General features: G+C 57.2%; 8 protein-coding genes across 8 annotated transcripts; 5 read left to right on the top strand and 3 right to left on the bottom strand.

Annotated features, from left to right (window-relative positions):
• The first annotated feature begins 411 nt into the window (after positions 1–411).
• On the top strand, positions 412–2,911 carry BJ171DRAFT_145700 (glycoside hydrolase superfamily). The gene is made up of 8 exons (XM_053105747.1): positions 412–578; positions 716–836; positions 930–1,189; positions 1,298–1,434; positions 1,555–1,627; positions 1,743–1,976; positions 2,104–2,226; positions 2,377–2,911. The coding sequence occupies exons 1-8, from the start codon at positions 494–496 to the stop codon at positions 2,652–2,654; spliced, it is 1,311 nt and encodes a 436-aa protein (XP_052965629.1). The 5' UTR covers positions 412–493; the 3' UTR covers positions 2,655–2,911.
• A 1,479-nt stretch (positions 2,912–4,390) lies between these two features.
• On the top strand, positions 4,391–5,024 carry BJ171DRAFT_475887 (uncharacterized protein; the record flags this gene model as incomplete). The annotated part of the gene is made up of 3 exons (XM_053108805.1): positions 4,391–4,534; positions 4,697–4,823; positions 4,921–5,024. 3 exons carry the CDS (start codon positions 4,391–4,393, stop codon positions 5,022–5,024), a joined length of 375 nt encoding a protein of 124 aa, XP_052965628.1.
• A 396-nt stretch (positions 5,025–5,420) lies between these two features.
• Positions 5,421–7,056, top strand: BJ171DRAFT_509922 (uncharacterized protein). The gene is given in 4 exon segments (XM_053111454.1): positions 5,421–5,902; positions 6,031–6,190; positions 6,205–6,518; positions 6,854–7,056. The coding sequence occupies 4 exon segments, from the start codon at positions 5,822–5,824 to the stop codon at positions 6,917–6,919; spliced, it is 621 nt and encodes a 206-aa protein (XP_052965627.1). The 5' UTR covers positions 5,421–5,821; the 3' UTR covers positions 6,920–7,056.
• A 1,127-nt stretch (positions 7,057–8,183) lies between these two features.
• On the top strand, positions 8,184–11,016 carry BJ171DRAFT_583041 (velvet factor-domain-containing protein; the record flags this gene model as incomplete). The annotated part of the gene is made up of 5 exons (XM_053114229.1): positions 8,184–8,214; positions 8,413–8,578; positions 9,975–10,078; positions 10,730–10,746; positions 10,957–11,016. 5 exons carry the CDS (start codon positions 8,184–8,186, stop codon positions 11,014–11,016), a joined length of 378 nt encoding a protein of 125 aa, XP_052965626.1.
• A 785-nt stretch (positions 11,017–11,801) lies between these two features.
• On the bottom strand, positions 11,802–14,522 carry BJ171DRAFT_145504 (uncharacterized protein). Its single transcript, XM_053105746.1, has 7 exons — positions 14,375–14,522; positions 13,665–13,724; positions 13,263–13,485; positions 12,911–13,104; positions 12,687–12,820; positions 12,288–12,573; positions 11,802–12,162 (listed from the first exon to the last, which is right to left on the bottom strand). The coding sequence occupies exons 1-7, from the start codon at positions 14,414–14,416 to the stop codon at positions 11,965–11,967; spliced, it is 1,137 nt and encodes a 378-aa protein (XP_052965625.1). The 5' UTR covers positions 14,417–14,522; the 3' UTR covers positions 11,802–11,964.
• Positions 14,523–15,387: 865 nt separating this feature from the next.
• Positions 15,388–16,634, top strand: BJ171DRAFT_475885 (putative glucosamine-phosphate N-acetyltransferase; the record flags this gene model as incomplete). The annotated part of the gene is made up of 5 exons (XM_053108804.1): positions 15,388–15,634; positions 15,748–15,810; positions 15,926–16,007; positions 16,246–16,356; positions 16,496–16,634. 5 exons carry the CDS (start codon positions 15,388–15,390, stop codon positions 16,632–16,634), a joined length of 642 nt encoding a protein of 213 aa, XP_052965624.1.
• A 757-nt stretch (positions 16,635–17,391) lies between these two features.
• BJ171DRAFT_509913 (mitochondrial carrier domain-containing protein) lies at positions 17,392–21,087 on the bottom strand. Its single transcript, XM_053111453.1, has 8 exons — positions 20,823–21,087; positions 20,275–20,643; positions 19,860–19,923; positions 19,656–19,744; positions 18,944–19,431; positions 18,367–18,765; positions 17,909–18,058; positions 17,392–17,684 (listed from the first exon to the last, which is right to left on the bottom strand). The coding sequence occupies exons 1-8, from the start codon at positions 20,859–20,861 to the stop codon at positions 17,639–17,641; spliced, it is 1,644 nt and encodes a 547-aa protein (XP_052965623.1). The 5' UTR covers positions 20,862–21,087; the 3' UTR covers positions 17,392–17,638.
• A 3,891-nt stretch (positions 21,088–24,978) lies between these two features.
• BJ171DRAFT_509912 (uncharacterized protein) lies at positions 24,979–25,711 on the bottom strand. The gene is made up of 3 exons (XM_053111452.1): positions 25,481–25,711; positions 25,162–25,263; positions 24,979–25,022 (listed from the first exon to the last, which is right to left on the bottom strand). Exons 1-3 carry the CDS (start codon positions 25,561–25,563, stop codon positions 24,995–24,997), a joined length of 213 nt encoding a protein of 70 aa, XP_052965622.1. The 5' UTR covers positions 25,564–25,711; the 3' UTR covers positions 24,979–24,994.
• Between the last annotated feature and the right edge of the window lie 112 nt (positions 25,712–25,823).

Raw genomic sequence — 25,823 nt, 5'->3', positions numbered from 1 at the left:
CAGCGCTGGGGTCTCGCCAAACCGAACAGACGGGCATGACCGCGCCTGTGCAGGTCACGATGGACAGGCTGCGCCAGAGAACGTGCGGTGGGGGGGACGAGGGTGAGTGCTACCATCGCGCCTGCAAGGCCATGGGGTCTCGCTGCCCTTGGATGGCCGGCAATAGATCGCAAAGAGCCAGCTCTGGTGCGACGTCGTGTGCCAGCAGGCATGGGGGAGTGCAACCGGCAGGCAGCATCGATTGTTCATCCACTTGGCAGTGGTTGGTCACGTAACAAGCAGCCCGCCAAGCAGCCAACCAAGCAGCCAACCAAGCGAACACGCAGACAAGCAGACAGGAAAGAGCCGAGCAGACCATAAAACGGCGCCGGCATCCGCCCGACCCACCGTCTCCATCCCTCAGATCGTCTCCAGGCCCGGCTGATAGCTGATTGCCGCACTCACCTCATCCCAGACCTCCTTCACCTCCGTCGCTTCCCAACCTCCGCTCGCCATGAAGCTTCTGACCAGCTTGGCCTTTGCCTCGGCCATCTTCTCGGCCCTGGTTTCGGCCGCGCCCACCTGCACTGAGGGCCAGTGTAGGTGTCTCCGCCTCGCCGCAGACGTTGTGCGCCAAAGTGCCTGAAGTACCTGAAGTACCTGAAGTACCTGGCCATACTCGCATCGGCGCGCCCCACCTGTCCTAACGATCGCTGTTCTGCGCTTTTGCCCATAGTCCTCTGCACCAACTCGGGTGTCTCTGCCGGCTACTCTGTCTGTGCTGCCGGATCCCTTGTCCAGATGTCCTGTGGCAGCGGAACGGTCTGCATCCAGAACGGCAGCTCCCTGTACTGTGGGTCAGTAATCGCGTGCGGGCAGTAGTTGATCTGCAGCGCTTGGCTCTGTCTGGTCCGTGTTGCTCATACGTTGATTCCTCTGCTCGGCGCCAGATTCCCTGTCAACCCCGTCTCCACCACTTCCTCCCCTCCCACCACTACCACCACCACCACTACTACTACTACTTCCCCCAAGACCACTACCTCCTCCAAGACCACCAAGTCGCCTACTACCACCACCCCTGTCAAGACCACCACCACCACCACCACCACTCCTGTCAAGACTACCACCACTACCACCACCACTACCACCACTGCCACCGCCACCGGCTCTGTTCCGGTTCCTACCATTGGCACCCCCAGAATCATTGGATGTAAGTCGAAATCGGGCTCGTGGACATCAGTCTCGTCCAGCAGGAGCTTCTTCTCCCCTTTGCCCCATTTGGAGACTCTGGCTCATGATGTCTCGCTCGCCGTCACAGACAATGACAACACCAGCGGCAACTCTTCGCCTGCTGCCTACTTTGTCCCTGGCTCGGCTCCCTCCAACGTCTATGATGTCTTTATCCTCGGCTTCTGGCTCTCCAGCGGTGCCTATGACTCGGCTTACACCTGGACCGTAAGTGCAGTGCAAGTGGTGCATGATATGATGCTTGCGCTGTGAATAGGCTCCGCCACTGGTGTGCTGGTCCCACTGCCTTCCTGGACTGACATGTCTCGATCTTGTCTACCCTGTTAGCAACTCGATGCCGCCACTCGCCAGAGCTACCTCGACAGCTACCACGCTGCTGGCAAGGTCGTTCTCGTTGCTGGTAAGGATGTGCGGCAGAGGCTAGTCTGCCCATGAAAGGATCTGATAGGATAATGGGATGCCCCATTTCTGACACATATATATACATTCTCTCGCGACGTCGACGACTCTGACAGCCTTTGGTGCTGCCGAGTTCCCCACCCTCTCTGGCGTCAACCCCGTCACCGCTGCCCAGAACCTTGCTGCCTTTGTGAAGCAATACCAGCTCGATGGTGCCGATATCGACTGGGAGGACAACAACTCGCTCCAGGCCGGCACCGGCGAGGCCTGGCTGGTTTCCTTCCAGACCGAGCTGCGCAACAACCTGCCCAGCCCTCGCTACATCATCACCCATGCTCCCCAGGCTCCCTGTAAGTATCGTGTCGTCGCAGGACACCCACCCCGTTAGTCGACAAGCGGTGGCATCTGTCGCGTCTCTGACCTCGGCTTATCACTTTCTCATCTTCTCTATCTGCCCTTCTGCTTGTTTGCATCCAGACTTTGTCGGCAACGATCTCCCTGGCCAGTACCCCAACGGCGGATACTTGACCGTCGATCAGAAGGTTGGCTCCCTCATTGATTGGTACAACGTCCAGTTCTACAACCAGGGATCCACCAACTGTGAGTGTTTTTCCAAACCCCATCCAGCATTCAATATCGTGAACTAGTAGCGACCCGACGTCAAGACAGTCTCGAACGATTGCTCTTGTTCCCGCTGTCTTGCTGATATGCATTTTGTTGATATTCACTTCCACCCCTTCTCTTTCACAGACCAAGACTGCACCTCGCTCCTCAACAAGTCCCAGGCTCCCTTCATCGGCACCTCTGTCTTTGAGATCATCGCCAAGGGTATCCCCTCCAGCAAGGTCGTCATTGGCAAGCCCATCACCCAGGCCGATGTCGTCAACACCGGCTTCATGGCTGCCTCGACCCTGGCCTCGTGCATCAGCCAGGCCAAGGCCACCGGCAAGTGGGATGCTGGCTTCTTTGGCTGGCAGATCACCCACGACACCAGCGGCTGGTCCAACACCGTCGCTGCCGGTCTTTAAATCGGGTCCATGTCTCGCACACTGAGCTCCCCCAAACCCCTTGTAATTGTTTGCTATCGCGATCGATTGGTGTCGGTGGCTCTCTTTCCGCCGTGTGCACCTCGACGCGATATATCCCCTATGGCTCCTATAATCGTATGAGAAGAAGAAAGGAATGAATGAAAACGAAAAGCCTTTCCCTTGTGTGGGGAGGGCGCGGTGTCTGTCTACAGAACTAACTGTGTCTTTGATCTGTCGAACGTGAATAACAAAAGCTGTAATTACTCTTGATCTCGTCGGACCTGATCAACGTGTGGGCCGGTGGATGGTGGGATTATTCAAGAGGGGTGGGGTTTCGGTGGTGGCGGTAGCGGAGATCCTGTTCGTTGGAATCGACACAGACAGACACACAGACACAGACAGTAGCCACGTTGTCGATGGGGTGGCTGATCGAAGAGAGATCCTCGGCCAGGCTCCCGGCTCGGATTGCTGCAGGGGCAGCTTCGAATATGTGGCCCAGACGGTTGGAGCAAGGTTTGGCTGCTTTGAGAACCCCCTCCCTCGGGCCATGGTGGGAGCAGCGGTGCAGTCGAGATCGATGGGCCACGGCTGTGTGTGCAGGGGTGTGTGTGTGTGCAGTGTGTGTGTGTGTGCAGTGTGTGTGTGTGTGCAGTGTGTGTGTGTGTGTGCAGGGTTTCTTCTCTGCCTGGCCGCGTCCAGAAGGGCCTTTGGCGACAAGGCAGAATTGCCAGCGGCGATTGGGCGCACAACCAGAATGGACTCCCCCCGCTGTTTCTGGATTCGCGCAGTTGGAAAACTCTATTTTTCGGAGCGGCGCATGCGGCATTTGTGCCCACAAGCGAAAGGCGGGTGAGGGAAGGGCGACCGAGATTCTCGCCCTCGCGCTTTCGCTGGCCATGACCAGAGGCAGCGCACGCAGCGGCGGATATAACCTCCAACTCGACTGCAGCGATCCCGGCCGACGAAGAGGTAGGCCAGTCACACTGCAATACTCCTTGCGATGCATCTTGCCGCCCAAAGGGAAACGGAAAGGCGCCGGCACGGATGGTCCTTGTTGGGTTTAAGGTTTGAGGAGTCGCCCAGAGTGGCGCGTCGCGGGCCACGGCGGCATTCCGAAAGCGGCAGGTGGGCGGAAAACTCTATTTCCCGTCAGCGGCCGATGCTGGCAACAAAGGAGGGGAAGCCGATGGATGGAAGGCGGGCGCGCGGGCGCGCGGGATGAGTGGAACACCAACGACAGACAAGCTGTGAAGGCGCTGTGTTTGCAGCCCAAGAGAGTGCGGGTGTGTGGGAATGCAGATGCGCAAGTGTGCAAATGGCTCCATTGAGCTTGCATATATATATATATACATACATATATATATTCTTACATACATATATATATACGGACTTGGATACAGACCTGTTCACATATACATCCGAGTATGCACATGTAAATTGCAGATGTGCGTGTCGCTCCAGCACCATCAGCTTTCGCATTCGCTGGATGTCGTCGCAAGCTGCACATCCCACGCCCTCCCAGACCAGACCAGAAAGCACCCAGCCCTCACAAGGCCCCCCTCCTCTGCACAGCGCCGCCCGCCCGCCCGGATTGGCGCCCGCCCGGTGACTCACTTCCAGAGCCACCTTCAGCGAAGCGCGCGCCCCCGACCAATCGCCGCGCCCGCCCGCCTGGATACACCCGCGCCGTGTGACATCCAGCGTGTCACGTGCTCACGGCACTCTGGGTCGCCTCCATGCCGAGTCCCTCGCGGGCTGGCTGGGCTGGCTGGGCTGTCCTCGGCGGCAGGGCCTTCTGCCCCCCCCCGCTCTGCTGTCTTGGGCTCGGTAGTGTGTCCCTGCGAGGCCGGGACCGCAGCATCCGCACCGCGGCCGCGGCGGTACGTTTGCGCTTGCCGGCTGTTGGTGCCCTGTGTGGCCCCAGACGCTCGCTCCGTGCATGGCAAGGGTGTGCCGCCCAGTCCTGTGTCCTTTGCTAACGCGCTCTCGATTTCGTGCTCCTCTGCGGTCGCCTTTGGATTCCTTTGCTACTGCTGGGGCAGTTCAAGCCACCACTCTCTATCAGCCTCGCACTGGGATACCTCCGGCTCGTCCTGCGAGTCCTTCCCATCTCGACTGCCGCCTCGCATTCAACCGCCATCTGCGATTCGCCTCTGGCCCCGAGCCTTGGTAGGGTACTGCCTGCTCCTGCACGGTGTCTTCATGGCACTGCGCATCGGCTTCGAAATGCATCGTTGTCGGCCATGCGGATTTCCAACGCCATCAGTCGCTTGGGTGCGCATCGCCCTCGGCTCCATTCGGACGACCCCGGCCTTCCGCGGCCCGTGCGGCGTGCTTTTGCCCCCGTCTGTCTGGCTCCGGTGCCGATAAAATCTTGTGTCGGTGGTGAGGCTGTCGCTGGGGGTTCTTCTGCCGTCACTTTCTTGTTCTTCTTGTTCTTGTTCTTGGATCGATCGGGATCGCCGCTATATCCCCGAGCTCCGTGGCCAACTTGCCGCTTCTAACTCGGCTGCCGAACGTCGCCACGCCATCGGGCTCCCCTTTTTCTCTTGTCTTGCCTATTGCTGTCGCCTTCCGTTCGTATCCGTCTCCGACTGGCAACAGCGCTTCCCGTCGGCATAGTTCCAGATCCTCTGCCGCCTTTTCGAATCCCGTCGTCTGCGTTGCCTGCAAGCTCCCTCTCTTTCGCTCTCTCTCTGCGCTACTCACATCAACCTTTGAGCATCGCTGAAGCGTGCAGTACATCCATGGTCGATCGTCTGGAATCGGGTGAAAGGTAGTGTCCGATTCTCTGTTTCCTTGCCACCAGTCTGACCGGCTCTATGGGTTGCCCCCCCCGTTTTCCCCATGTGTATCTGCCGGCCTTCCTCCACAATTTCATTCCTGGCTCGAGTGGAGATGCTTGTTCCAAATTGCTTCTTATCCGCACTTGATCATATCTGGATGGCGACGGCATTGTAATCCACTGCCGAACGCTGCCCCATCACGATCGGATTGCCCTCGACTGCTGCTTTTCTTCGTGGTGATTCCATTCGACGGAATCCAAACGTGACGGGATCAACAGGATCAACAGGATCAGCAGGATTAACAGGATCAGCAGGATCGCATGTTACCTGCCTTTGCAATCGACTCTTCACGGTCTTTCCGAAAGCGTATTCCTCCATCGGATGGGATCGGATGGGATGGGATGGGATCGGATCGGATCGGACCACGTTCAACCGAGCACCATCGATGTCGATATAATCGAGCTGGACGGAAAGTGACGATCAGACAGGACATTTGAACCGAAAGGTGTGCTTGGTTGAGCCTCGGAGAGGAGCTGCCCTCATCCCAAGAGCAGACCCACGGACTGGCTTTGGCAACTTCATATCAATACCTGGCTTTGGATGCAAGATCTGTCGCAGCCCTTGGTACCATTGGCGGCCACAATCTGGTTGCTTTCATGAAGTGGCACTTGCTCTGCACCTCCCCCTACCCTTTCGCTCGCAATGCTTCACTTTTTCTAACTCCTTACTGGGAGACTTCGTTTTTCCGTCTTGCGTCTCGTTCGTTGCGTCTCGTTCGTTGCGTCTCGTTCGTTGCGTCGTCAGCATATATGTTTTTTTGTTGTCGAATCAATCGTGCTTGAATTCCTGCATCACGCGATCCGGCGCTTCCGCCGACATCCGAACGAATAGCTGTGCCTCGGATCCGATATGTCAATCATACTCATCATCGTCCTCGTCTCTCCTCCTTTCCTCCTCTCTTCAATGTCGACGCAGTGACTACATACTTGAACTGGTGCAGCATCCCCTCCGGGCGCGATGCTGTGGTCTTGGACAGAAGGCAAACTATCGGCCGATCGACCCAGCCCCTATTCTCAAACTCAGTTGGCGGAAATCAACGGGAGAGATCATTACTAAGTACGTTGGCTAATGCACGCCTGCGTCTCGCCGGGGCTGGGGCTGGGGCTATGTCTATGGCCATGGCTGTGGCCGGCTCTATTCTCTTGCTTCGTGAGTCTCGACTCCTCGATCCATCTATAGCCGTCCATCCGATAGATGGCTCTATTCCGGGAATCTCCACACCACCAAGGCAGCTGAATGAGACAGTAGCAGGATTTCATGGGCATACACGATCTCGGAGGCGCTCGGCAAGGAAATGGGCAGAAGTGAAAGGATAGGGCCCACCGGCGACGTGGCTCGGTTCAGCTCGCTTACGGATTGACTCGGAATCCTCCGGACATGAAACGGACGAGCATCACCAGTTCGACGCCCTCCTGCTAGGGCTATCAATTGGGATTGTCTCTGCTTCCGGGCTTTGACGACATCGTCACTGCTATCGGCCTTGTCTTTCAGCGGTCCTACCTACCTCGTGTCGTTCCGCTGCTCATATTGTAGTTGGTGCTCTGCGACGGGGGGGGACTTTTGAAGCTCAAGCACATGATATCGATGCACGTCGCCCGGGGCCCTGGATTTGGACGAGGAAAAACGCTCCCGCATGCTCGCAACGGCGACAGAGCGGTTGCAATGATCGAGTCGATGGCTGGCTCTTAAAAGCAACTCGAGCAAACCGGCGCCTTGGATGGATCGTGGGCAATCGAGACAATACGTTCATGGAACGAATGAGGCCGACGAAGGAAGGCCGGTTCGATAGTCGAGCTGACGCATCCCAACGAATGGACAGCCATATCCGGGCCTGGCGCAATGGCTTGCATCACTGCTGGCAGAGTCGAGCCAGCGCATCAGGACAAGAGAGGACAGATTAGCGACCAGGAAACGACGGCATTCAATCCCTTGTCAGTCGAGAGGATATGGATCTACCCAACGCTGTTGGACATTGTGCGGATGCTTGACTTGTGGACTCTGCGCTGGGCACTGGCCTCGCGAGGCCAAGGAGGCTGTCATTCGATATCGGGACATGAGCATAGTCAACGGAGTGCGAGTCTTGCTGTTGCTGCTGTCGGCTTGTTCAGACGGCTGGTTCGATACCAACGATATGCCCACCGAGACACAGCCTGACCGTTGGTTGCTGAGGGGGAGAGGGAATAAACGACCGGCGGTTCGACTCTTTGCTTGGTGTGAAGTTTACTGCGTCATGCCGCCAATGTCGGCAGCCATACTTTCAAAGTAGCAGCACCGGGGCATTGTCACTTGCGTGCACACGAGATCGTCGCTTGCTTGCACTGACTGATCGACCATTCTCTCTTTCCCCGTATCTCCTCCCCACGACAACTCTCCCTCTTTCTCTTTCCGTCTCTTTCGCCCTCGCCTGCCTTGTCTGACGGAATTTCAACCCAATCAATGAAACTCACATTCGGATCCCGACACTTGACGCTGGCGTGCGCGACGCAGTCCTGAGTACATGAGGGAAGCCATTTCGTTTGTGGTATTTGTTAAGCTCTGGGCGGTAAATGAGAGTGATCCGCCCTCACGGTCCGACCTCAGCCTCGTCTTGCATCCCAATCGGAGTGCTGTATTCCCTCCTCAAGGCCCGTCGTACTCCAAGTGCCTCGATGGCGATGGCTATCCCGCCCCAATCCTTCCTCCCATGATCCCAGGCAAGCCAAGCGATCTGACAAGTAGGCTACCACTGCCGCTTCCGCCATCGTTGCCGACTGCTGCCGACGGCCATTCAACAAGCCCAACGAAGCGCTACCTGCCGCCGCAGCCTTCATACGACGACAGCTCGTCAGAGCCGCCACGGCCAACGTCTGCTTCCCGACCACCAATCTCCTCGTCATCCACACAACTCCCACCGGGCCCTCGTTTCACCACAGACGACTGCATACCTACCCTCTTTGGCACGACGATATCCCAAAGCTACTTTCTCAAGGACGAGCGTGGCCAACCAGGCGTGTTCTTCATCTTCGATCACCTGTGCGTTCGGATCGAAGGCCACTACCGACTCAAGTTTTTCCTGTACAATCTAGTGGATCCGCAGAGGTATGGCAGCATTCCGTTTGACCTTGCTTTCAGCGCTTGCCGCCAGCCTAGAAGGGAGGGGGTGCCTTCTGGTGAAGTTTTTTTTTCTTTCTTTCTTTTTGGCTTTAGCCAACACAGCACTCGTGTGCATGCATGTTCTTTTGGGAGAGCGGAGGAGCGAGTGCTGAGGAGTGGCATACATGTCAAGGTTTGTAGTGAAATGTCTCCTCAACGGTAGTTCGGAGATGCTTGGCTCCGCTGCAGATTCTGCGTTTTTCTCATTTTTTGGCAAGCCGTGCCTTAAATGCTCCAGGACGACTGCCGATCGAAATGCAGCCCGAGAGTGTTAGTAGTGGCACCAGCGGAGGTTGAGGCGACGACCAGGACGCTGCTGCCTCGCCCGACAAGCCGTGCCTCCCAGCCATGACACAGACAGCATTCAGCAGGGCACTCGCTGCAGGACGAGAATTGCGGCATCTCTTGCCCTCGACGGCAGCCACAGGCCCCTCGCTTCACTCAGGGCAAACTGCCGGAATCTCTCTCTGGGCGGTCCTGTCCGGCTGGGCTCCGTTTCTCGCTCGTCACCGTCGGCCATAGCGGATGTGGCGCGCGTCGGTTTGCTTCGAGCCGAATTTCGACCAGTCCCGATGCGACCCTCAGGGAAGCGTGGCAATCACTCCTTGTTTTTGCCACACCCTTGAGGCACCCTCCCACACTCCGGATCAAGATGCGGCATCTCGAGTCTGCTGTTGTGCCCACGGCGCTTTCGCTCGAAGGTTGGGGGGGGGGAGAGCGGGGGAGGCCGAGGATGGCTGTCGGTTCCTCCTCCTGCCAACCGACCAGCTGGTGCGGCCGAGCTCGGATCTTGGAATCTGCGGACAGCCCCCAGGACCAACCGTCGGAGCCTTGCATTTGTGGCATGAGGCATGTCACGCAACAATGTGCTGGGCACAGACGAGGCCGCTGCTCCCTCGCTCTTCGACCAAGCAGACGAGATTCCGGAGGTTTTCGCAACCAACCTGTCCGCCCCGCCACCTGCAACCTGCAACCTGTAACCTGCACCGCATCACACCGCGCTGCATTGCTCTCAAGGAACCGGGACACTGCAGAAGCAGCTGCCGGATGTCGGGACGGAGAGGATCCGCCACTCAAGCCAAATAACAGCCGCTTCCTCTCCAAACCCTCCCTCTCCCTCCCCCGATTCAGTCCGCGGCATGCCGTTCGTTTTTGGTCATGCCTCCCTCTTCTTTTTTACATTCGTCTTTGGGCTTTGGTTTCTTCATTGTGTCTGCTATGGCTGTTTTGGTGTTTTTGGCCAAGGGAAGCTCGTTGTTCGGATAAGGAGGTGGCTGGCTGGGCTCGGGCAGGCGTGGCTAACGAATGCGCACACACCCCTCTCGTTTCCCCCCCCCAAAAGAATTGGCAGCATCAGCTCGAATCCGGCCTCGAGTACCATCCTGGCCGAAGCCGTCAGCGATCCCTTCGAGTCGTATAACTGGAAGGACTTTCCGGGGATGGACGGTGAGTGTCACGACAGCCGCCAACGAGCCACAGTTTGCTTGACGTTCCCTGGGGCTCAGAGCCGATCTGCTGGGTTTGTCGTGTTGGCCGTAGATTCGATCATGGTGTTTCCTCGACGTGGGTGGAGGGTGGTGTGTATCCTCTCTCCCCTCTGTCTGTCGATGTGTCTGCGGGTCGACTTGCTTCTCCTCCGATCCCGAAATGTGGCTGACAGCTTTTACCTTATCGTACTTGGTCCCATCTCCCTCAAACTATGGGCACTCAATCAACCCTCGAACAATCCGGCTTGGGAATGCATCCATACATCAATGCCGGTTGTGATGCTGGACTGAACTCGGATTACGGTCGCTTGCCCTGGCCCGGTCAAACGATCTTCGCGCTTCCCGGCCTGTCCCGATCACCATCCAACAACCGACACTCGCTGATCAACGCTCGCCCGCTCGCCATGTCGCTGGCGGATGCGCCGCTGCTGGGAATCGTCCACCCTTGCTATTTATTTGATATTGATTATTTTGATTTTTGTAACAGTGGCCACGCCGTTAACATCATGCTTCGCCGAGCAAGGGACAAGTTTGCTTGCAAGGCAAGCCCGGCGAGTCAGCAAAGGCAGCGCACTCGGAATATGACCAGCTCTCGGCTGCGTTCATCCAGAGGACAGCAAGCCCAACGTAAGGCACAGTTGCCCTTTGAGGAGGAGGAGAGGGAAGGCCCCCCCCTTCCCGCTCCGCAAGAACCGGACTGAGCGATGGTAGGACTCCAAGCACACCGCTCAAAGCCCAGAGCAGAGCCTCTGCCTTTCAGCAAGGCCAAGACATAGATTCCGTTCGATTCATGATCTCCGACCGCTGGCTCACTCCGCTCTCCCCACCCTTCCCCAGAACACACTCTGGTCTTTCACTGGCTTCACGACCTGTATCTGCGCTGGGCTCTATCCATAGCTCGCGCGAGCTGTGGCCACTTCTTGATTGTTATTGCTATTATTATCATTACTCTCGTTGTCGTCATTTTGTTTCTGGCTCGCCCCTCCTACTACCTCCCTGCTTCGTCTTCCCTCTCCTCCTCCCCCCACCCTCACCTTCTTCTCTCCCAACACCTGACTGCGAATGTTAACGCTCCGCTTCACCTCTCCACGTCATGGCTGCCGCAAAAGATATATATTCCTGGCGAATAGCAAGCAAGTCGAGTGTCCCCCGCTGATTGCATTGCATTGCATATGGCATGGAGCGGAGTGTGGGATCGTCGGTGAGAGGCGACTGGCGGGTTGGTTTCGGGTCGAGTGTTCCATAGCTCCCTCCCGCATATCAATGACCCTCGCTGGTCCGTCTCCATGAGCAATCATAGCTTGTTCGAAGTGAACCGGGACAGTGATGCCCCTGAGCGCGGTCATTGAATCCATCCAGCCTCCACGAAGTATTCCCAAAGGCAGCCACAGTATTCGTATCCTTGGACACACTGCTTGGTCATGGCGGACGATGATTCGGGTTTCGGGACCCATAAGAAAGGCGGACAGCCCCGACTCAGGCAGAGTTGGGTACGTTTCGTTTTGGATTCTCATTTTCATTCTAAATACACCGCCAAAAATAGGGTGTGTCCATTGCAGCCAGCTATAGATTATTGGAGACCGGGATACAGTCTTTCCCTTTTTCTCCTGTCTCCCCCCCCCATCTACTTCGTTTCCTTCGTTATCTGCTCATAACTACGATTCACTCCCGCCAAGACAATGAGGAATGAAAGCAAGCATGTGGAGGCACAGGACGAGGTGAAGCGGGAGGTACCAGGATTGAAATGCCCAGACGCATAAAAAGTGGAGACGGTTTCCCGGAATCTATCGTCGATGCACCGCTTCAGCTTACTTCCCTTGGCGGAAGAATATCCTCTTTGCGCACTTAGAGGTTGGCAATAACGGCAAGGGTAAAGTCGGTGGTGCTGCTCTTGCCCTGGAGATCGGGGGTCAGGGTCTTGCCCTCAGTAATAACCTTGAGGAGGGCGGTGGAGATGCGGTTGGCGTGGTCCTCCAGGCCGATGTGGCGGAGGAGGTGGACCGAGGAGAGGATCATGGCGAAGGGGTTGGCGGTGTTTTGGCCCTGAATGGAACATCAAGTACATCGTCGTCAATGAGCGAAAGAAGGCAATCGAGCATGGTAGAGCCACCGCACACACAAGCGGCGCCGCTTCTGCTGCAAGCCTGCCGATACCAAGGCAACCTTACCTCAATGTCCTTGCCGACGTGACGGCATCCAGGCTCGAAGACAGCGTAGTCACGGCCAATGTTGGCACCGGGAACCAGGGCAGGTCCACCAACGATACCAGCACCAATGTTGCTGAGGATGTTGCCGTAGAGGTTGCCGCAGACAATGACGTCGAACTGCTGGGGCTTGGAGACAAGCTGCATCGAGGCGTTGTCGACAATCATGTCATCGAACTTGATGCCGGAGCTCTCGTAGGTCTTGGCGACCTCGCGGCAAGTGTTCAAGAAGAGACCGTCACCCTGCTTCCTGGAAAACGAAATGTCGGCGACTCACATCGTCAGTCCCGCGCTTGCAGGTGCGCCGACAGGTGGTGTCATTCCACACAGACTTGGCCGCCCCCGGCTGCTGCGCGAACCCACATGATGTTGGCCTTGTGGATAGCAGTGACCTTCTTGCGGCCGTTCTTGAGGGCAAAGTCAAAGGCGAAGCGGGCAATGCGCTCGGTCTTTTCCTTGGTGACGATCTTGAGGGACTCGACGACGCCGGGAACGGGCTGGGAGCCGGGAGTTCGATCAAACCATATCAGCATCGGTGGCTATCCTCGCGCCTGAACGCGGCGGGTGCCGAGAGCATGACGACTTACGGCGTGCTCCATGCCGGAGTATTCACCCTCGGTGTTTTCACGGATGATGGCAAGGTCGACGTTCTTGTGGCGAGTGGACCAGTTGCCGGGCCAGTTCTTGACCAGAGAGAGGGAGGCGTAGATGTCGAGGTCCTTGCGCAGGAAGCCGTTCAGGGACTGGTGGCCGAGACGGGAGATGGGGGTGTAGAGGATACCTGAACAAGCCCAACGCGCGAAGCGATTCCCAGAAGCCGAGGCGCTGTAAGCAATGGACCAGAGGTGCGCCAAATATCGAACATGCCCATGGTCGCGTTTCATCGGGACTGGCTATCCAAATCGGATAGTGATCGAGCCGGGGAGGTGCGACACATACCCTTGAGGGCAACCTTGTTGCGGCGGATCGAGTCGGTGGCCTGCTTCAGGAGCTTGGCATCGGTCTCGGTGTAGCCGGAGAGGTCAAACTGCTCCCATTCGACGGGGACGTTGGCGGCCTTGAAGATGGTCTTGACCGAGTTGGCCATTTCGTGACCGACACCATCACCGGGGATGAGGGTGACGGTGTAAACACCGCCGTAAACGGTTCCAGGCAGGCTAGACTGAGACCAAAATATGGGTCACAGGGGCGTGAGGATCAAGCAATGGCGTCGCATGGGTCCGGGGAGGTGTTCCGTCCGGTCGCGCCGGCTCACGATTCGGCTGCAGCAGGGGCCAGCACGACAGGGACATCCTGAAACCCTGCCGCTGGCAACGGGATTAGTACTAGCTGCATCTGTACCTTGTCGATAACGGGGAAAGAGGTCTTGGTGCTGGCAGTTCCAAAGGCTCTGCTCAGGGGCTGGTGATGCAAGCGAATTGCAGGTTTGTGGTGCGGATTCGGCGATGGCAGGATACGAGTTCGGATAGGAGGGGTCGTTCAGTCAGGACATGTTTGATATGGTCAAGGGATGGTGGAGAAGAATGGTCACAGAGAGAGGCGATTAACACCATGCACAGCTATCGCCACTGCCGCCGTCCATTGGCACCGCGGCCTTGGATTGCGAATATCCCGCTCGGCACCGTTGGCTGTCGCTGGCATTTGATTCATACGACTTGCAAATCTCCAGGCTGCTGGGCCGCTTTGTATCCGATGCGCTGTCCGGGTATGACACCGCCAGCCGATGCAACCAGTGGCGCTTGGAAAGGAGGAGGGCTGCCAACGGAATGGCAGCTTCCACAGGTCGGCTGCGCGGGCTTGCTTGCAGGAGAGCAGCGCCATCGTCGATTCCAAAAAGACAGCCACATCGGATGGATACGCGGCGGCCCAGGGATGCCTGCTGACCCGGCTGCCGAGAGCAGGCCCGGCTCTCACATGCACATGGCCGGCAAGCACGGGGAAGAAGATGAATCTCGCCCGTGTCAAGGCGTTGACCAGGGGCGGGAGGGTTGCCACGCCAATGACAACCACTCTGGGGCCAGCATTGGGCATACGCTGGAGACGATAGTTACAGTAGAGGCTCTGAGGACAGATCTGGAAGCGTTTCGGAGCATGGTGCTTGGACGGTGCGGATGCGAAATGGAATGAGATCCAGACGGAGACGCTCGGGCGATCGAGAGATGTCGGCGAAGAAAAGCGAATCTGGACCGTGTGTCTGTGGGCAACCGAGCACAGAAAAACGGAAAAAAAATTTGCGCTGTTCGGACTGGTTCGGCCTGTGCGTGTGTGAGGAGACGAGAGCGAGGGCGAGAGCGAGAGAGAGAGAGCGAGAGCGAGAGAGAGAGCGAGAGAGAGCGAGAGAGAGAGCGTGTGTGTGTGCGTGTGCAAGTGTGGTGATAAAGGCGCTGTCCAATAGCGTTGCGCGGGCCGATAAGCTGCGCAGGGCTGCTGCGCGCGTTGATGAAGTCTTCATTTGCGCGCACACGTGCACGGTGGCAGTGGCAGTGCAGTGGCAGTGCAGTGGCGATGGTGTCCCCGCCTGCCTTTCCTGGATGGTTGGATGGTTGGATGGATGGCAAAATGGATGAACCAATGCGCGACTGCTGTATTTGACAGCCCGTGTCGTCACATACTGCATGCGCGCTGTGGTCTGAGCCAAGCCCACAAACCAGCCAACCAACTGCCGCACCGGGAAGTGTATCGTTCTGAGAGTGCCCAACTGCTGTCGATTGCGCCAGGTGTCTCTCCATGTGCTTTCTCGTCCACACCGCCCCACCCGACATGTGCTCGTGCTGCCGCTGCACCCGGCTCGTCGCAGTAACGCTGCCCACCCTTGTGCTGCCCACGTTCGTCCCGGCGCATTGTCTTCCAACCCCCGGCTGCCTCCTCGTATAAAGCCGGCAGCGCACCAGCCCGGTCGAGGCACCACCAGCACTCCCTCTGCATTCAGTCGCAAGCCTCATCCCGTCGTTTCTCTGGCGCCGTCCTTCTGCATTCGCACCAGCAGCCGCATCGTCGTCCAAATAGCACCGCACATCCGCACATCCATCCGCACGCCTCTTCCAGAACCTCACTCCCCAGCACAATGTCCTTCGCTGTCCTGCCTCGCGCCATCATGTCGCTGTTCCGCATGCGGCCCTCGGAGCCCGCTCCTGCGGAGAAGGCCGCTGTCGTCCCAGGCGCTCTGCCCGAGGTCGCCTACTTGACCATCGAGACCCTCTCCGGACCCGACTATCAGTTTGATTCCGAGGGCCTGTTCTCCGACGAGGTTCGCGGCATGCTCCACGAGAACTACGCCATCCGTCCCCTGGCCAGCGATGACTTCCACAAAGGTATCACGTCGCCTTGCTTCTCTCCCCTGGAAAGGTCGCGGTCTGGCCTTGCCCCTTGGCTCCCCCCCTCCAAGTAGACTGGTTGCTGATTCGGCCTCGATCCTTTGTTCCAGGCTATGTCGAGACCCTCTCGCAGCTCACCACTGTCGGCAATCTGACGGAGGAGCTCTTCCAGGGTAAGCACATACAGAGTCCATCTCTGCGTATACTCTGTTGGCTCTATCGACTTGGCGCTCGTACTCCTCATGCTGCTCACACAACTCCCCTGCTTCTCGCACTTCACCCTTCCAGAGCGGTTCGCCCGCCTGAAGCGGTTCAACGAAATCTACTACTGCATCGCTATCGAGGACCTCACCAGCAACAAGATTGTCGGGTATGCAATCTGCTCCGTCCCTCCGTCCCTCCGTCCCTCTGTCCCTCTGTCCCTCTGTCCCTCTGTCCCTCTGTCCCTCTGTCCCTCTGTCCCTCTGTCCCTCTGTCCCTCTGTCCCTCTGTCCCTCTGTCCCTCTGTCCCTCTGTCCCTCTGTCCCTCTGTTCTGTTCAACAAGCGAAACCTACACAGCCCATCTTACGCCATTTCTTTCTATCTCCTGCCTGGCGTCTCACCACAGTCTTGGCACCATCATGATCGAGGACAAGTTCATTCACGAGGCCGGTCGCGTTGGCCACATCGAGGACATTGTTGTCAACGACTGTGCCCGAGGCAAGAACCTTGGCAAGATGTAAGCACCGGTGTAGGGACCACAATGCGCTCTTCTGTTCGAAATCCGGTCGTACCCGCCGAGACTCATTCACTGTCCTTCTCTCTACTGACAATCTCACGCTACCTTGTCTCCCGCTCGATGCTTTGTCAACCGCAAGTATCATCGAGGCCCTGAAGTTCATCGGCAAGGAAAAGGGAGCCTACAAGACTCTCCTGGCCTGTTCGCAGCACAACATCGGCTTTTACGCCAAGTGCGGCATGGCCCAGAAGGAGGTCGTTATGTCGGTGTACTATTGAGCCGATCGCCTCCTGGGTCTCCCTTTTGGCTCTCATCCTGCCTCTCTCTGCTTTCTCGCTTTCTCGCTTTCTTGCTTTTCTCCCCAACAACTTTTGGTCATCGTTAGACTCATAGAGCAATCCCCCCCGCTCCATCCTTGGACAAGTTCGGAGGTCCCAATCGCTATTGCTTTCGTAGTTCCCACTCCTCCCCCCCCCCAAAGCAGTTTTGTCAATTCGCTCTGTGTTGGTGATGCGAACACACCCCTCCACTCTCTGTTGTTCCCCGATTGCACATCCTCCATCTCGCTTCATCTGTACATGCATATGCATTTCCCAACAACCCTTGCACACCTTGGGTCGCTTGCCGATCCTGGTCCGGTTGTTGTGATCATCATCAAGCTGGTATGACCTCATCTTCACCCCCCCATCAAATCGACACCATCATTCATCCGCTCATTCGTCCATGCATTCATCCGTATATCATATTCATCCTTCAAGCGTTGTATCGACTCCTAGCGCCCCACTGCCATGACCTCTTCACTCCGTTCACCCCGGATCCCCACCCTTGCGCCACGAACCTCCATCACAACCCTGCATCTACTTTGAATAACACATGCTCGTTGACTTGGATTGCCTTGCCGGCCGCGACCACCACCGCGTGCCATGACCCATGTCTTTGGGAGAACGTATTTATACATGCGCAGTTCAGTTGCAACGACCACGGCCCAGACAGCAACTGGAAAAGACCCCTATGGCTGTTCTTTTGATGGGGGAGGGTCCATTTTCGGTAAGGACTGCTATATTGGTGCTATGTAGCTGGCCAGGGCGCATAACCAAGGTGTTGCCCAAAGATAGGGCCGGATGTAGGGCTGGAGGGCGGGGAGAATGTCGAGAGCAAACAGTGGGCAGTAGAGCGCGAGAGGGAGGGAGGTAGGGAACATTGAGAAAGCCGAGCCGCACACGAGGAGCGAGGATCGTGATGGCTGGCCGAGCGGTGAGCCCGATGGATGTTTGCGGCGCGGCTATGCAACGCCCAAAGCAACCTTGGAGCGTTCATAGACCAGGTAACTGCGGGGCCGCAGACGTCGAGTTCCAGGCAAAGGACGGTCGCGGGAAAGAGAATGCGAGTGAGCAAAGCTCCATGAAAAACGCACATGACAGGCTGTGGATGATCATTTGCCACCGCCCCTCCATCCCGATCGCCATGGCGGTTCGATTTGCATGATTGCTTCGGCCATCTGATCGTTTTCTGCCAGAGTCAGTCAGTCTTATGATGCAGCCGGATCACTAACCTTATTGACACCGCAGGCACGACCTTCAGGAGCGTTGGAACAAGTCCTTTGTAGAATCCACGGACACCCTCGTTTCTATAGGTATATCGCACGGCATCAAAGGCGCCTGTGTACCGCTGCGGATGCGAGGGTGTGCCTTGCGCTTGCAGGCTGGTTGCGTCCAACGAATGGCCGACGACCCCAAGCCCAGCAAGGATTGCAGCCGTCGCGATTCCACCATTGCAGGCATGCCAGTGGTGGTTGTACCAGCAACATCGATACAATTGGAGCCATCAACGTGATGTCGGAGCAGTCTGTAGACACACGTCGCCATCTCAACTTGGACGACACACTGGCTCGCTACGACAGAGGGACAGAGGTCCTCCGCTTCGCAACCATGACCACGGGCGTATATCCAAGCCATCGCATTGCTTGCTCCCGCACCCCTCGGGCCAGACCCGGGCACAAGCTCAACTTACCGTGTCCGGATGACCGAGAGCGGATACATCACGACGGCGCCACAGCTGCCGCTGACCATTCCAAAGACCAGAATCGAGACCATGCTGGGTCGCTCCTCGCCTGTCGATCCTGGAAGGTTTCTCAGGTAGTGTGTGTATCCCATCTTGAGGGTCTCGAACACGCAGAGATCGATGCCAGCGTACGGAACAATGCCAATCAGCGAGGGGATGCAGCCGCGGTAGAAGAGCTTGATGCCTCCCTCGTTCCACATTTGCCGGGTCATGGCGACGGCCCCGATCCGTTTCGGCGGCGGCGCGACATGTGCGGCAGACGCAGCTTGGGATGCCGTGGTCTCAACCCCGTGCGATATCTGTGCCATCATCCGCGTCTTGAGGAGCTCGAGGGGATAAATGGCGAACCTGGGCCGTGGCGTGCACCGGACGAGGACAGTTGGTCATTGCGTTTGCTCGGCAACACATATATAGGCCCAACAACCCGCAACTCCAGGAGCAGCCCGTGTCGTCATCTTGTTCGCAGTAACTCGAAGCTACACATGACGTCTGTCACATGCCAAAGCCGAGGAGGACAGTCACTTACTGCGAAACCAGCCCACCGAGTCCACCGGCAACAAAGCGACCAAGGATGCCGATTTCATCCTTGCGGTCGTGGCCCTGGAGGTGCGAGATCCAGCCCTTGGCATATTCAAAGACAAAGAACTTGAAAGCGCTCTCCGGGAAGATCTTGAGAACATTCAGGCCGTTGCCGCGATAGAACGAGACCAGGCCACCGTCTCGATAGATTTTGATCATGCCGTCGATGATGTGCCCTTTGGGAGCGTCGGGCTTTGTTCGTGTCATGAGCAGCACCTTGAGCCGATCCAGAGGCGCCGTGGCCGTCCGGCTCACTGCGCCGGCGATGCCACCGGCGAGGAAGTACTTGAGGCGGTTGGCGATTGTCTGGCTCTCATCATGGCATTGCGGGAAGCTCACGTCCGAGTCGGTGTTGAAGTCGACATCGAACATGTTGATGTAGTAACTGAAGATGTTGTCCAGGGTTGGGTGGTGAGGCAGCAGGATCAAAAAGTTCTGTGCGTTGGGGCAAATAGCGGTGGCAGGATGAGCGATAAGCGCCACAGCCAAGTCAGGGCCATGATCGAGTCCAGATAGTGATAGCGAGAGGCAGCCCGAGCCCGACACCCCGACAGTCAGCGGCGTTGGTACCCGGCTGAGCAGAGCGGCACACCCGCCACCAAGATTTGTGTGGGTCGCGGATCTATCGATCTCGCATTTTCAGCAAAGCGCAGACTCACCCTCCAGTCGTCAAAGTCGATCACACCATCTCGATTCTTGTCGATGTGCGATATGAACACATCCAGTTCATCGTCCGTCACGCATATCCCTGTCGGATGATCGATCGGTCCAGTGGAGCAGCTCAGTGGACCGAATATGCGACGACGGAAAAACTATAGCGATGCGATGATGCTAGCTTGCACCGGAGCCAACGGAAAACTCACCCGAAGCATGGAGCGCTTTCTTCAGCTCATAGGGCTGAATGATGTGATCTTGGGATGTGTCGATCTGGAGAGCCATGCGTCCCATCCGTCGATTTAGCACGATCTGTGGTGGCGATCGCCTCCGAACTGGCCAACCCGATTCCCTCCCCTCAACCAACTTGACACTCCAACGATGCCTCGATCTAATAGCCCATGCGGTAGTTGGACTTGGCTCCATGTTTCAACAGCCCAGCGATGGACTTCAAACAAATCAAGACGAGGCGAGATGCAGCGGAAGTTCGACAAGCCTCGCTGCCGAATGCCGTCTCGGATCCCTCTTCCTGTGTGAGGAGGCCTGCTTGCTTGCTTGCTTGCCCTGGCTCCTCTTGCGAGGCTTGGTGACTGCGGGCGCACACCCCAGCAGATAGTCGCTTACCTGCTTGAATAGGCCCCACAGCTCCAGCTCTTTCCTCTCCACGAACTTGGTGAATTCGGCCAGACCGATAGAGCCGTTCTTGGTTTGGTCGCAGAGCGCAATTAGCTCGTCCGCATAGAGCTCAAAGGGAGCCGACTCGACCGTGCTGTTGGGCGATACCGGTGGTACTGGTGGTGCTGGTGACGCTGGTGATACTGGCGAGGGACCTGAAGCCAGGCGATTGCCACCGGTTTGAATGCGATGTGTCGAGGAAAGCTGCCGGAAGGTGTGGACGAGATCGGATCGATCGATACGGCCGGACCTTCGGGTGTCGAGCTTGCTGAAGAGCGACTTGATCCTCAGGCTCCGGGCTGCGGGATCTTCGGCCGTCTACCAGTCGACGCACATAGCGAGGCAGGGCGATAGAGACAGGCAAGGTCGCAGAGAGAGAGCTGTATTAACGGATGGACGAGGCAGGGCAGTTCTGGAGCCCAGGCATGTGGATTGCTCGCCCCCCGGCAGCATGGCAGGGATAATGCGCAAGCAACGAGTGCAAATGGATTGCTCACCAACGGGTCGGCTGGCTGTGGCTTTGATCCAAAGTACATGGCTGGCGACTAGGCGAGAAGTGGGCGGACGTGAGACAGCAGAGGCGGCAGCAGCGGCGGCCGATGAGGAACAAGCAGCACCGGGAGGGTCTGCAGAATGGTCGGCAGGAGACGCAGGCTTGCGAGATGTAAGGGCAGGCCTTGGCCGAGGGCTGTCGGGATGGCTGGGGACACAGGCGAGGCGTGGTGCAAAAGCGAGGGGTGGCGAGCACATCGCCAGCACAAGCCAACAACGCAAAAAAAAAAAAATGGCGAGGGAAACAAACGGACGGGCAAACGCACACGGAGCAGAGCGGCTGCCAACGATGCCCGCCAGCGATGCCGGTGCCAGCGATGTTCTGGGTGGTGATTTGGGTGATGTGGGTGATGTTCTGGGTGATGTCGTTGCCGGCGGTGCTGTTGGGCCAAACAAATATCTCTGCCACCGGACGGGGCTCGCCGTCAACACGGCTGTGTCGGCATTGCTGCGTTGGCATTACTGCGTTGGCATTACTGCGTTGGCATTGCTGCGTTGGCATTGCTGTGTCGGTATTACTGCGCGGGCATTACTGCGTCGGCATGGATCGTGATCTGCTCTTGCTTCTCTATCGACAGGATGGACACAGCTCTTCCGGCTCACCGGTCGCATCATAGTGCTCTCGGGTTGTCTGCATCTGTCGCCGCTGGTCCTCCTCCAATCTCGTTTCCCCCTCCCTCAGCGAGGCACTGCCGGCAACGCTCCCGTCGATACTCTCTCACGCATGCCGTTGCGCATCTGCTCACTCGCACTCGGCTCTGGAATGCCGTTGTCGTTTGCGCTCCAGCATTCGTCCGAGCCTGCTCCGTTCCCCGCTGACGCCCTTGTTGGGACCCACAAGGCTCGCCAGACCGCGGAACCTCCGATGCCGATGATCCGGCAGCCCACGTGATTCGGCGACGGCCAGCATCCGTGGCAGTGAAGGCGCGATGCCCTGGCCTCGATGCTCTGCGCGCTGAGCATTGTTCAATGCCCCCTTCTGCCTCTCGCAAGCCATGATGGGCTTGCAATCATACGCAGCCGATTGTCTCGCATCCTACAGCCCTCCTCGTATCACCTCGGCCTGATCCTGAGCGTCGGTCGGCACGCAGCGTCATCCGTCGTCCGGCTGGCTGACGGTCGTTGCAGCGCGCGAGATTCAGACCCGGACATACTGTGAAGTGTGTCTTTGTTCCACGCACCCCATTGTCTCTATCACCAATGGGTTTATCGCTGCGACACTGCAGTTTACCACAGCAAAGCACATCGCTGAACCGAATCCGACCAGCATTGCGCCTTGAAGGTTTTTGCCTTCTGTGGCCCCCGATGCCCAGGGCGAATCAAGTAAGCACACACTCTCGCCGTCTGGCCGTCGTCTCGCTCTGCGCTTCCCATCCTTCCCTCATCTCGCGGAAAGTGGGCTCTTTGTCGATATATCCTATTGCTTGTCATATATCCCCTGACGCAACTTCGATCCAAAGCATTCCCCTTCATCCTGCCGCCGCCTGAGCATTGGCCTGCTCTCTGTCAGCAACTTCGCGTCCACTCTGCACTGGGCCTTCCAGCCCTCAGCTCCCACGCCCTGTGAATCGGTTGATACACACCCTCGACTGGCTTGCATCTAGCGCCCTTGACATCTGAACGCTGCTTGGCCATGTTCAACTCGAACAGCGGCCGGAGCCTCAAGCTGAGCCAGTCCGCCTCGTCCAAGTCCTCGCCTAACCAGAGTCGGAGAGGCAGTAACAATCCGTCGCCCACCCAGCCCTCATTCCCACACACACCCGAGCTGGACGTACCATCCGAGGCTGCTACCATCGCAAATGGACTACTTTCACCCGACATTACCTTCAAACCCACGAGCCACATTCCCCTCGGGTACAGCAGTGGCGCTCCTGGCCAGCCCCAAACCAGCGGCACCAACAGCGCCAGCACGCAAAGCCAAGGACAGAGCCCGTCGCTAGGCCTTGCGACCTTGCGAGTAGACCCGGCTCCAAAAGGCTTCAGCAGATTTGCGAGAACCCTCTCGGGCGGATCGAGCTCTCTGCAGCCCACCGACATCAAATTGTCGATTAACTCAAATCGCAGAAAGTCCAACATCGATCCCAGCGAGTTCCATAATTCCTTCTTTGCCGCCGCATCGTCGATTACCCGGCGAAAAACCTCGGCCGACAGCCCTCAGGAGACCTCTGGCCCGATACAGCCACAGCTCAGCTCCAACAGCGTGGCCTCGAGCTGCAGCCGTCAGAGCCTTTCGGATCGACAAAACAGTCGCACGTCGATATCCGTGGCTGGAGCTCGCGATGAGGTCTCCAGCCAGCTCGACGACAGTGGCTCCGAGGAGTTTGGTCTCATGCGGCTCCGAGAGCAGCTCAACGAGTTGACTTCAACCGTGTCCTTCCAAACCCCCGTCCACCACGGCTCCATCATCCCAGTGCAGATCATCCGCGAAGACGACGGTACCTCCTTCTCTCTCAAAACCCAGCCTACTCTGACTGTTCACGAAGTGCGCATGGACTTTCTGTCCAAAATCAAGGCCATTGACATGGTCGAGACATTCAAGATATTTCAGGTCATCGAAGACAAAACAGGTGAGTGAGCTGTCGTCAAGGTATCCTCTATGTTGGTTGGCGCGGTTCGTCGTCATGCCCAACACTCGATTCGTCCGACCGATCGATGGATCGGCTTGGCAAGTGCCGGTTTCGCCAACGTCGGTTCTACTTGGCTCCGCATGCCAAGAAGCCCAACATATGGCTCAATGCCAACCTGCGCGCTTGCCGTGGGAAGAGGGGATGCTCAACAGACCGTGCCCTTTGCGTTGTTCTCCAGGGAGCTGCTGCACAGAAATCCGCGTCGATCCAAACCGAACGATTGCCTCGCTGATCAACGACCCAATCCACACTATGCCGGTCGCCAAATCGATAAAGCTCAAACTGCGCAAAAAGTCCAACATTCGGTGGAACCTGCCCATTTCTATCGAGGGAACGACGACGGTTCGCCACATCTGCGTCGAAACAGCCACATCCGTATCGAACGTTCTCGAGATCTTGTGGAACATCTTGGACCTGAAGGCCGAAGAGCGCACGAGCTGGGGCTTATGGATCGAAGTGGAGGGTACGTGACGGCAAACTTGCACTCAGTGTACCGTCCCCTCTTGCCGTTGTGTGGCACGATTGTTTTCTTGTATTCGCGCTGGGGGTTTCCGGGATGTCACGTACGATCCCGCATAGTTGGTACCGGAGACATGAGTACTTGTGTGCTTACCGCGACTGCACTTCACATACGACCGATCGTGTTTGGAGTGCGGATGCGCATTGGCTACCCAGAATATGGCGTCCCGTGATTGGCATTACCCATACTGCCTGCTATTTTGACACCGTTCCTGTCTATCGCCCTTCAGGCGACCCCAAGCAGTCGGGCTTCCTGGATCTGCAATCGCGGCCGTTTGTGCCCTGGAGCTCAGCCTCTCGATTCATTTTCAAACGGCTGGTACGGTATACTGCGAGTGTTGCTTTGGCGTGGCGGTGACTTGCTTTGATTCATGGCAGCAGCAATGGCAAGAAGCTTGGACCAACAGCGGCAGAGACAAAACAAAGACAAAGACAAAACAAAGACAAGGACATGGACATGAACACGGACAGGAGAGCTGTCGAACCAGTCATCGGATGTCGGTTTTGCCCTTGAGGCAGCGCATTTAATCATGCCTTTGTGAGCAGGTCAAATCCACGGTTACCAAGCTTGTCAACATGCTTGGCATTCCCGTCTGCCAGCCGCTGCAGACGATCGTTTCTCAGGAGGACAAGGAAGCCGAGGACGAGCGCCGAAAGAGTCAAATCATTGCAAAGTCTGCAAAACTCACAACTTGGCTTGGCATTGACGGTCGGGGCGAAGAGGTCGGTACTTTCCACTCCAGACACCCACATACCGACTTTGTACTATTCACGACTCTGTTTGGTACATCTTTCTGACTCGCTTCTACCAATCCACACCAGTTCAACTTCCGTAGTGCCATGCCGCGCAAGGGCACCATGGCCAAGGCGCTCAAGAAGAAGAAGAGCTCGCTGGAGTCCATGATGGACGACTTTGATGCCTCATTGAAGGAGAACGACGTCGATGTCGAGAAATTGCGCAACATCCATCTTCAGAACCGCGACACGAGACTAAAGAGGGTATCTATCCCATTCGAATCCGGGGGACTGATATGGGCAAATGCGGCTCTGCTCATCTACAGCAGACAGTGCGATATCATGGCTCTGGCCTAGACCGATTATTCAGTCTGACATACATCTTATCAATTGGGATATGTAGAACGCATCCTGGGATGCAATCAACACCGAGCCAGAGCAAGGACTCTCCACTGAGATGCTTAGGCGGAGAAAGAGCTTCGAGCCCATCGAGAAGCTGCGCCAGGTGAGGCGATTGCACCAGAGAGGGAGTACTTTCCTTCAATCCGCTGTATATTTCACTGTAAAGGGATGCCGTGGCGATGGCATAGGGAATGTCACCGAGCTTCGAGAGCATTTTGATGCCAAGCAACTCTGGGGTTTAGTGACTCCATGCCGGTTTGCGCAGCATTGATGTCGAGCTAGCCGATATCTAACCACCGACAAACATCTCTGCCACTCAGATGGCTGCGGAGAAGGAGATAGAGGCCAGAAGGCAGGCGGCCGCGATCATGGAAAGCATCCCAACAACCACAGGGTCCACCATCGTCCAGACGCTTCGACCTCCCTCCAGCGATATGGACCTTCGCGACTCTGACTCGAGTCGTCGCCCTTCAGCCGCGCACAGCTTCCTGGGCTTTCCAACTTCGGATTCGCAGTCGAGTTTCAAGAAAAAGTTCACAAACTTTCTGGGATCCAAGTCCCTGGATCGATCGATGAGTCGTCCAAAGTCACAATCGCAGCTCCAAATCCGCGAAAACTCCTCAAGGTCCATACTCGATGAGAAAACGATAGAGTCCAGTTCTG

Source organism: Polychytrium aggregatum, assembly GCF_025602895.1.
Source record: "Polychytrium aggregatum strain JEL109 chromosome Unknown BJ171scaffold_24, whole genome shotgun sequence".
NCBI lineage: Eukaryota > Fungi > Chytridiomycota > Chytridiomycetes > Polychytriales > Polychytrium > Polychytrium aggregatum.
Note: the sequence above shows the minus strand (reverse complement) of the source record. Positions and strands in the feature narration are given on the sequence as shown.

Bases quoted from the DNA above. Each gene is read 5' to 3' on its own strand.
- BJ171DRAFT_145700 (XM_053105747.1), top strand. From the start codon at position 494: ATGAAGCTTCTGACCAGCTTGGCCTTTGCCTCGGCCATCTTCTCGGCC. The intron at 1,190-1,297 runs GTAAGTCGAAAT...TCGCCGTCACAG, and splicing joins CACCCCCAGAATCATTGGAT to ACAATGACAACACCAGCGGC. The intron at 1,628-1,742 runs GTAAGGATGTGC...CGACTCTGACAG, and splicing joins CAAGGTCGTTCTCGTTGCTG to CCTTTGGTGCTGCCGAGTTC.
- BJ171DRAFT_509922 (XM_053111454.1), top strand. From the start codon at position 5,822: ATGGGATCGGATGGGATGGGATGGGATCGGATCGGATCGGACCACGTT. The intron at 5,903-6,030 runs CTGGACGGAAAG...TCATATCAATAC, and splicing joins TCGATGTCGATATAATCGAG to CTGGCTTTGGATGCAAGATC. The intron at 6,519-6,853 runs CTCAGTTGGCGG...CAGCTCGCTTAC, and splicing joins ACCCAGCCCCTATTCTCAAA to GGATTGACTCGGAATCCTCC.
- BJ171DRAFT_145504 (XM_053105746.1), bottom strand. From the start codon at position 14,416: ATGCTCCGAAACGCTTCCAGATCTGTCCTCAGAGCCTCTACT. The intron at 12,574-12,686 runs GTGGGTTCGCGC...TTCGTTTTCCAG, and splicing joins ATCCACAAGGCCAACATCAT to GAAGCAGGGTGACGGTCTCT. The intron at 12,163-12,287 runs GTAAGGTTGCCT...TGTTCCATTCAG, and splicing joins ACGTCGGCAAGGACATTGAG to GGCCAAAACACCGCCAACCC.
- BJ171DRAFT_509913 (XM_053111453.1), bottom strand. From the start codon at position 20,861: ATGTACTTTGGATCAAAGCCACAGCCAGCCGACCCGTTG. The intron at 19,924-20,274 runs GTAAGCGACTAT...ATGGCTCTCCAG, and splicing joins TGTGGGGCCTATTCAAGCAG to ATCGACACATCCCAAGATCA. The intron at 19,432-19,655 runs GTGAGTCTGCGC...CCCAACGCACAG, and splicing joins TCGACTTTGACGACTGGAGG to AACTTTTTGATCCTGCTGCC.
- BJ171DRAFT_509912 (XM_053111452.1), bottom strand. From the start codon at position 25,563: ATGGTGGACCCTGTGGTTGTTGGGATGCTTTCCATGATCGCGGCCGCC. The intron at 25,264-25,480 runs CTGAGTGGCAGA...CAATCGCCTCAC, and splicing joins ATCTCCTTCTCCGCAGCCAT to CTGGCGCAGCTTCTCGATGG. The intron at 25,023-25,161 runs CTACATATCCCA...TGGGATAGATAC, and splicing joins ATTGCATCCCAGGATGCGTT to CCTCTTTAGTCTCGTGTCGC.